Raw genomic sequence first — 9679 nt, forward strand, 5'->3', positions numbered from 1 at the left:
CTACGCTTCCAATCTAGTGGCCACTCAATGAAGAGCGAGAACCACACTCTCACCACTGAGTTTGTTTTACAAGGTTTCTCCAGCTTCCACGAGCACCAGCTCACTCTTTTTGTGATGTTTCTTGCACCGTACATCTTAACCCTAGCAGGTAATATAATTATTGTGATCATTATCCGAATTGATCATCATCTCCACACCCCCATGTACTTCTTCCTCAGCATGCTGTCCACTTCAGAGACTATATATACACTAGTTATTCTTCCAAGAATGCTGTCCAGCCTTGTGGGTCTGAGCCAGTCCATTTCATTGGCAGGTTGTGCCACTCAGATGTTCTTTTTTGTAACCTTCGGAATCACTAACTGCTTCCTGCTCACAGCGATGGGCTACGACCGCTATGTGGCCATTTGCCAACCCTTGAGGTACACAGTCATCATGAACAGGAGGGTGTGCATCCAGCTGGTGTGGGGGGCCTGCAGCATCGGGCTGATTGTGGCCACGACACAGGTGACATCTGTATTCAGGTTACCTTTCTGTGCCACAAAGGTGGCCCACTTCTTCTGTGACATCCGGCCTGTGATGAAGCTCTCCTGCATTGACACGACTGTCAATGAGATCCTGACTTTGATCATCAGTGTTTTCGTGCTCATTGTGCCTATGGGTCTGGTCTTCATCTCTTATGTCCTCATCATCTCCACCATCCTCCAGATCACGTCTACCGAGGGCCGGAAGAAGGCCTTTGCCACCTGCGCCTCCCACCTCACTGTGGTCATTGTCCACTATGGCTGTGCCTCCATTGCCTACCTCAAGCCCAAGTCAGAGAACAGCAAGGGTGAGGATCAGCTGATCTCAGTGACCTACACTGTCATCACCCCACTACTGAACCCTGTGGTATACACCCTGAGGAACAAAGAGGCCAAGGATGCTCTGCTCCGGGCTATTGGCAGGAAGCTTTCCTGACAGTGTGAGGACTGGTTTTCCGAGGCTCTTAGCACTCTAAGCAGGACTGTGAGGAGCTGAGCCCATTTCCTTGGCTCCCAGAGACCTGCCCCTTGTGGAGGAGGAAAAGAGAGGAACAGAAGCAGCATCCAACCAGGAGTCTGGAAGCTTTAAATAAAGTCCCTAGGTGAAGTGCTGGCCCTGTTTTTATGGATAATTAAACAAACAAGGATGGGATATGCCTGAAGAAGAGGTTGAAGAGTAGTGTGGGCCAAGGAGTTTTCCCTGATCTCTTGGTTTCCTTGTGGCTCTCTGCTTAGTGAAGAGGGTCCTTTAGAAAAGAAAAGAAAAGAAAAGAAAAAAAAAAACATAATCAAGGACATTCTTCCCTATAATCCCTTCCTTCCTTCTTAAGAGCATGAGAATTTCTCAACCTGGAGTGTCTGTTGGAATCTGTTTGTACATGACGTACCAAGTCATAAATCACTGTGTGAACAGGAAAAGTAGCCTCAGAATGAGATAGCCCAGGGGAAAACAGATTTCCTCTCCCAGCTGCTTTAATTTATCCCAGTTTCTAGCAAAACTGTTTATTAAAGATGGTGACCACTGACAGTTTAATTAGAGATCCTAGAAATTCCAAATCTCGTCAGCCATGTTAACAGTCATTTGAGGGCACATCCCAAGATCCTCCCAGGTCAATTCCGCTGCCGTTAATTCAGAAAGCAAGTAATGGGCAATGAGGCTGAATCAGACCGTAGACTGGGTCTGGGGAAACAAAAATGAAAAGAAACCGTATTGCCTGGCTTCAAAAAACTCAAACTCTAGTGGCAAAGACAAACATTTAAAGATACAGATTTGGAACTTCCCTAGTTTAACCACTTCCAGTGGTTAACACTTGACTTTCCAATGCAGGGGGTACGGGTTTAGCCCTGGTCAGGAAGCTAAGATCCCACCTGCTCGGCAACCAAAAAACCAAAACATAAAACAAGTAATATTGTAACAAATTCAATAAAGACTTTAAAAACAGTCCACACCAAAAAGAAATCTTTAAAAAATATATAGTTTCAATTCTACATGTCAAGTGATATATTGACAATTGAAGGGAAATAGGAGAGAGAGAAAGAAAGAGAAACTTGATTGGAGACGTCAAATCTTCAGAGAGGAGATGATCTGTAATCTGGACTGGTCTTAAAACACTTACAAGAAGAGATTATCTGATGGGCAAGTTTTTATAGGAAAAGAATTTCAAAGAGAAGTAATAATATATTCACATGTATGAAAAGTAAGAGGAATGTTCAGGAAATGAAAAGTGATTGTGTGCTGACCCCAGGGTACAAGAAAGGACATGGAGAGAGATAAGACCAGAAGGGTAAGATGGAGTCAGATTGTGAAGGGCTTGCTGAAGGAATTCTAGCTTTAACTTTTAAGCAGTGAGAATCACCTAAGACTCAGGAAAACTAGTATTCAGTTTATGACGCATCTATGTGAATTTCTGGCATCCTTGTTGTCCTTACTTAGCTCCACCAAAACATCTAAGAAGTTGTAAGAAATCTGTAGACTCTACGCCAAGAAAATAATGGGGCAAAAGGAAATAAGGCTATAATATTTGGAGGTCACACATAGAAATAATTATGCCCTTGTGATGAAGTTGAATCAGACAGTCATAGAGAGCAGGGGAGCAGAGGCTGACCAAGGAACTTCATGTGGATTTGGGGCTTGTGATTCAAATGAGTACCCGGTGAGGAGAAGGGACTCGCTGTCAAGTCAGTGTCTAGGCTAGACTTCAGACAGGGGGGGATGATGGCCTCTGAACACAACTTGCACTAGAATTAAAGGGCAGACTCATTACTCAGAAGAGCCTTCAAAAGAAGGTACAGAGACCCAAACAGCACATGTGTCTGCTTTCCAGACCATAACAGAAATACCAGGCCCACTCTTAGGATCAATAGAGGCAATGATGACAGTCAGACTATACCTAAAGTTCTCTGAGTATATAAAATGGCTAAAAGAAATTAAGAGAAATTGTTAACTGGAAAATTAAAAAACTGAATAATGAAAAACAAAGTATTGCAGGCAAAAGCTTTGACAGTCATTCAATAAACATTCATGGAATCTTTACTATATGCCAGATGCTGGGCTAGACATGGAAAATATCAAAATAAACTGCACTATTCCTTGAACAAAGGAGTTCCTAGTCTTGAAGGGGAGATAGGCTCACACAGAACTCACCATAATGCAATGTGATAGAGAAATGGGGAAAGCATGTTTAATATTTAATAACAAAGACATAAGCCTTGGGATACTTTTTTGTGATCTATGTAAAGCTAATCTCATCAAACCAAGAAAGAGTCCTGCATGCTGAGCTTCAGTGAAATAAATGTTTGTTACCTGGGCAATAAGGCTGTCTTGATCTATGTATGGGACCATCTCCTAGGGCTATGCAGCTGCTGACGGGCATCATTCAGTATACCTTATCACTGTGGACTTCTAGAATATTTATCACCCAGGTTTTCCAGGAACCTTGTTTGAACACAATAGCTTCACAGTCACACACTATAGAATCAGATGTTTTCAACAGCCTTTGCCATAGCCCATTTAGGACCTAGCCACAGAAATTCTGACCTGCTAAACAGTTGCAGCCTCACACTGAATATTTGGCTGGATTAAACAACACAAGAAGAACCTTTCCTGTTCCTTAGGATTATTTTGGTTACTACTCGTGCACAGAATCATTTTATGGAAAGTAACTCTTCCATAATGTGGCCCTTAACACAAAATGCTTTCCTGGAAATTATCTCACTAGGTCTTCAGAACAGTCCATGGAGGAAGGCAGGGATAAGGCTCCCAACAGTACAGATCATAAGGCTAAGACAGAAAAAGGGTAAAGGCAGAATTGAATTTGCACCACTTGGCTGGCATTTTCTGTTTACCTAAAGTATATGGTAAAGAAAATGCCAGTGATTCAGGAGACACAGGATTGATCCCTGGGTCAGGAAGATCCCCTGGAGAAGGAAACGGCAGCCCACTCCAGCATTCTTGCCTGGGTAATCCCATAGACAGTGGAGCCTGGCAGGTTATAGTCCATGGGGTCGCAATGAGGACAAAACTGAGCAACTAACACTCACACAGAGTATATTATCATTCAAGGGCAACTCACAGTATGGATAGTGATGGACAAGAGAAATCAAGCTAAGCAAAGTTCAAATACCCTAGGGCCTTAGACTTCCCAAATAAAGCAAAACCTCATCCCTGAACCTTTTTCAAAAGAGAAGAACCCTCTGGGAAATAGCCACCTGGGATCCTCATTCTAGCCAATGCAGATCCTCAAAGGAAGAGCATTTCCAGCAGCAGTTCAAATCGGTACAGTCTTATTCATATAGAATCAGTTAAGATTTTAGGGAACATGAGTATCTACTTTCTCCCATATTAAATCAAATCCAAGAAAAGCATTTAGAGCTTCACAAGCAAACCTGGCCATTACTTAAAGGGGTTAGATCCAGTGCTAAGTGCTGGGACAGTGGTAAATTATGCTAATTGCAATATATGTAATATATAAAATACATAGTGTAACATATAATATACAAAAGCATTATATAAAATATAATACATAACATATATTTGGCAGAATGATGAATGCTAAATGAAAACTTTAAACAGGTAATGAGAGCACAGAAGTAAGAAACTTTTAGTTCCAGTAAATATTTTTGAATCAGAAATAAGGGAAGACAAATTCAGGTTCTTGGCCAGTCAGTTCACTTCTCCTTAATCACATATCACTCCCTATCACTGGTAGAGAGTGAGGCTACATATTTAATAGAGAGATTTTTAAGTCACTACTGTGGTCTATAGTGCTCTCGTTTGTTAGAGAACCTCCAACAGCTCAAGCTGTAAGTCTGGTAAGAAACTCAGTTCTAGCTCCAATAAAAATAAATATTCTTCATGTCTTTACTTTCCCAACCCTACTGAGCAAATCCTTAGATTTGCTTAGACAAATCTACTTTGTCTAAAGAGGAGAGTTCTCTTTTTTTAAACACTGGGGCATGACTTATTCATTGTGTAACTGGAATTTTATACCTCTTAATCCACTCCACTTATTTGGTCCATTCCCACACCCCCAACCCCTTTGGCAACAACCAAAGCTTTTTTTCTTTTTTTTCCCCATAAGTCTGTTTCTGTTTGTTTTTTAAAGATTACATATATAAATGAAATTATAAAGGATTTGTCTTATTTTTGGCTGTTCTGGTTCTCTGCTGATGCGTGGGCTTTCCTCTAGCTGTGGCCAGCTGGGGCTACTCTTCAGTGTGCTGTGCAGGCTTCTTATCACAGTGGCTTCTCTTGTTGCAGAGCACAGGCTGCAGGGCACATGGGCTCCAGTAGCTGCAGCATGTGGGCTCATTAGTCGTGGCTCCTGAGTTATAGGGCACAGGCTCAATAGTTGGGGCACACTGGCTTAATTGCTCCCCAGCATGGGGGATCTTCTCAGATCAAGGACTGAACCCCTATCTCCTGCATTAGCAAGTGAATTCTTTACCCATGAGCCACCAAGGAAACCCATATTTTTCTTTCTTGGCTTGACTTATTTCACTTAACATAATAACCTCTATGTCCATTTACATTGTTCCAGATGGCAAGATTTCATTCTTTTTAATGAATGACTAATACTTCAGTGTGTGTTTGTGTGTGTGTGTGTGTGTGTGTGCGTGCGCACATCACCTCTTCTCATATGCTCGTCTATCAGTGGGTACTTAGGTTGCTTTCATATCTTGATTATTGTAAAATTATGCTGCAATAAAAATAAGGGTGCATATATCTCCTAAAATTAGTCTTATTTTCTTTGCATAGATACCCAGGAGTGGAATTGTATTATATAATAAATGTGTTTTTAATTTTTTTGAGGAATCTCCATACCATTTTCCATAGTATAGGCATCAATTTACATATCCACCAGTATAAAAGGGCTTCTTTCTCTCAGCTTCACCAACGTTTCCTATTTGCTATCTTTTTTTTTTTTAATAGCCATTCTGACAGGTTCAAGGTGATATCTCATTGTGGTTTTGATTTGCATTTCCTGATAGCTAGTGTTCGGAGAAGGCAGTGGCACCCCACTCCAGTACTCTTGCCTGGAAAATCCCATGGATGGAGGAGCCTGGAAGGCTGCAGTCCATGGGGTCGCTGAGGTTTGGACACGACTGAGCAACTTCACTTCCACTTTTCACTTTCATACACTGGAGAAGGAAATGGCAACTCACCCCAGTGTTCTTGCCTGGAGAATCCCAGGGATGGGGGAGCCTGGTGGGCTGCCGTCTGTGGGGTCGCACAGAGTCGGACACGATTGAAGTGACTTAGCAGTAGCAGTAGTGTTATTGATGTGGTCTGTTGGCTAGCCTACGTGTCCTCTTTGGAAAAATGTCTATTCAGGCCCTCTACTCATTTTTTAATCAGACTTTTTTAAATTGAGTTGAATGAGTTCTTTATACAGTTTAGATATTAACCCCTTAACAGATATATATCATTTGCAAATCTCTTTTCCCGTTCAGTCAGTTGCCTTTGTTTTGTTGATGGCTTCCATCACTGTGCAAAAGCTTTTTAGTTTGATATTTATTTATTTATTCATTTTTAACTTTGTTGTCCTTGCCTAGGGAGACAGATCCAAAAATTGCATTGCTTAGACCAATGGAAAAGGGTTTACTGCCTATGTTTTCTTCTAGGAGTTTTATAATTTCTGATCTAATGTTTAAATCTGTTATCCATTTTGAGTTTACATTTGTATATGGTGTAAGAAAGTGATCCAATTTAATTTTGGCAGCATGTAGCTGCCAAGTTTTCCCAACATCATTATTGAAGAGAATTTTTTCTCACTTTATATTTTTGCCTCATTTGTCATAGACCAACTGAACTCTGGGAGTTGGTGATGGACAGGGAGGCCTGGCATGCTGCAATTCACAAAGAGTTGGACACGACTGAGCAACTGAACTGAACTGAACGGAACTGAATTGACCATATGGGCTTCCTAGATGGCATAGTGATAAAGAATCAGCCTGTCAATGCAGGAGATATGAGTTTGATCCCTGAGTCAGGAAAATCCCCTGGAGTAGGAAATGGCAACTCACTCTAGTATTCTTGCCTGGAGAATTCCATAGGCAGATGAGCCTGGCAGGCTACAGTCTGTGGGGTTGCAAAGAGTCAGACACAACTGAGTGACTGAGCGCAATTGACCTTATAAGCATTGGTTTATTTCTGGGCTTTCTAGTCTGTTCCATTGGCCTATGTGTCTGTTTTTGTGCCAGTACCACACTATTTTGGTTACTATAGCTTCATAGTGTAGTTTGAAACTAGAAAGCATGATATCTCCAGCTTTGTTCTTTTTCAAGATTTCTTTTGACTGTTTGCAATCTTTTGTGCTTCCATACAAATTTTAGAATTATTTGTTACACTTCTGTGAAAAATTCTATTGGTATTTTGATAGGAATTCCATTGAATCTAGAGACTGCTTTGGGTAATATAGCAATTTGGACAAAATTATTCTTCTACTCCATAAGCTATACCTTTCCACTTATTTGTACCATCTTCAATTTCTTTCATCAATGTCCTATAGTTTTCAGAATACAGGTATTTGACCTCCTTGGTTAAATTTATTCTTATTTTATTCTTTTTGATGCAATTGTAAATTGGTTTTCTTAATTTTGCTCCTTGATAGTTCTAGTGACAGTTTTATTTTCTCTTTTCCAATTCAGATTCCTTTTATTTCTTTTTCTTTTCTGATTGTTGTGGCTAGGACTTCCAATACTGTATCAGATAAAAGTGGTGAGAGAGGGCATCCTTGTTTTGTTTCTGATATTTGAGGAATTGCTTTCAGCTTTTCACCATAAAATGTGATGTTGGCTATAGATTTGTCATATATGGCTTTTTTATGTTAAAGTATTATGTTAAAGTATGTTCTCTCTATACCTACTTTGTTTGGAATTATTATCATAATGAATGTTTGACTTTTTCAAATGCTTTTTCTTCATCTCCTTTGTTTTGTTAATGTGGTATATCACATTGGTTGATTTATGAATGCTAAGCCATGCTTAAATTCCTAGAATGAATCCCACTTGAACATGGTGTATGATGCTTTTAGTGTGTGTTGAGAATTTTTGAATCTAAGTTTACCTGGGACATTGGCCTGTAATCTTCCTTTTTGTGATGCTTCTGTCTAGTTTGGAAAATAGGATAATGTTGGTTTAATAAAATGAGTTCGAGAGTATGGCTTCCTCTTAAATTTTCTAGAATGATTTGAAAAAGATAGGTATTAAATCTTCTTAAAATGTTTGGTAGGATTCACTTGTGAGGTCATCAGAACCTGGACTTTTGTTTTGGGGGAATTTTTGATTAGTGATTTAATTTTATTACTCTTAATTACTAATTTCATTAATCTATTAAGATTTTTTATTTCTTCATGATTCAGTCTTGATAAATACTTCTAGGTATTTATTTTTTCTAGGTTGTCTAATTTGTTTACATCTTAGTGTTCATAATATTCTCATGATGCTTTGTGTTTCTGTCATGTCAACTGTAATTTCTCCTCTTTCATTCTGATTTTATTTATTTGGACTCTCTTTTCTTCTTGATGAGTCTGGCTAAAGGTTCATTGATTTTATTTATCTTTTCAACAGAGCAACTCTTACCTTCATTGACTTTTTTCAATTGTCTTTTTTAGTCTGTATCATATTTACTTCTACTCTGCTCTTTATTATTTCCTTCCTTTTATTAACTTTGGACTTTACTTGTTCTTCTTTGTCTTGTTCCTTTATGTGTCATTTTTCTCATCTCTTAATGAAGGCCTGCATCATTTTAAACTTCCCTATTAGAAGTTTGCTGAGCTTGCTGTGTCCCATGGATTTTGGAAAGTTATGCTTCCGTTTTCACTTGTCTCAGATATTTTTCATTTGTATGGATAAGGAAGGGAAGAGCGATTACTGTGAAATATATTCAGATCCTTTTCCATAACAAAGACCTACATGTCAAGGAAAACAACTGTGCTGTATAGCCTTATCATATGTTGCGGAAGGACATCATCTCCAGCCTTCTTCTATCAATGAAGTCTTTTGGGTCAGGAACATAATTAACAGAGGTCAGGACTTCAAGGAAATAGATAGGGAATTCTGTAAAGAAGTAAAGACCTGGAGAAAGTATCCACACTACTGGAGAAACACAAATGAAGGTCATGACCCTGAGACACTGGCCCACCAAAAGACTGAAATTTGATAGGAAGATACTAGAATAACCTTCTCCCCACACCTTGTTGCTAAGTCACTTCAGTTGTGTCTGACTCTGTGCAACCACATAGACGGCAGCCCACCAGGCTCCCCTGTCCTTGGGATTCTCCAGGCAAGAACACTGGAGTGGGTTGTCATTTCCTTCTCCAATGCATGAAAGTGAAAAGTGAAAGGGAAGTCACTCAGTCGTGTCCGACTCTTCACAACTCCATGGACTGCAGCCCACCAGGCTCCTCCGTCCATGGGATTTTCCAAGCAAGAATACTGGAGTGGGGTGCCATTGCCCCACACCTTACCACCACACAAACAGGGGGCCAATGTAATAGCAGTCAATTACAACTGAGGGGTACAATACACAAACTCTATAAAGAGAGAGAGAAAAAAAAAAGACACTAGAGGAATTTGAAGCCTCTGGTCCGATTAATATAAATCCTCACTTTAAAACATTAAAGTCCTGTTTATATCACTTCCTATTACTCAGTACA

At 39.9% G+C, this 9679-nt stretch overlaps 1 protein-coding gene across 1 annotated transcript; it reads left to right on the forward strand.

The window, feature by feature from the left end:
- Nucleotides 1–957, forward strand: LOC138430092 (olfactory receptor 10J1). Its single transcript, XM_069571917.1, has one exon. The coding sequence runs from the start codon at nucleotides 28–30 to the stop codon at nucleotides 955–957; it is 930 nt and encodes a 309-aa protein (XP_069428018.1). The 5' UTR covers nucleotides 1–27.
- The last annotated feature ends 8722 nt before the right edge of the window (nucleotides 958–9679 follow it).

The sequence above is a fragment of the Ovis canadensis genome, chromosome 1, assembly GCF_042477335.2.
Source record: "Ovis canadensis isolate MfBH-ARS-UI-01 breed Bighorn chromosome 1, ARS-UI_OviCan_v2, whole genome shotgun sequence".
Taxonomy (NCBI): Eukaryota; Metazoa; Chordata; class Mammalia; order Artiodactyla; family Bovidae; genus Ovis; species Ovis canadensis.

Excerpts from the sequence above, each read along its gene's own strand:
- LOC138430092 (XM_069571917.1), top strand. The coding sequence starts at position 28 with ATGAAGAGCGAGAACCACACTCTCACCACTGAGTTTGTTTTACAAGGT.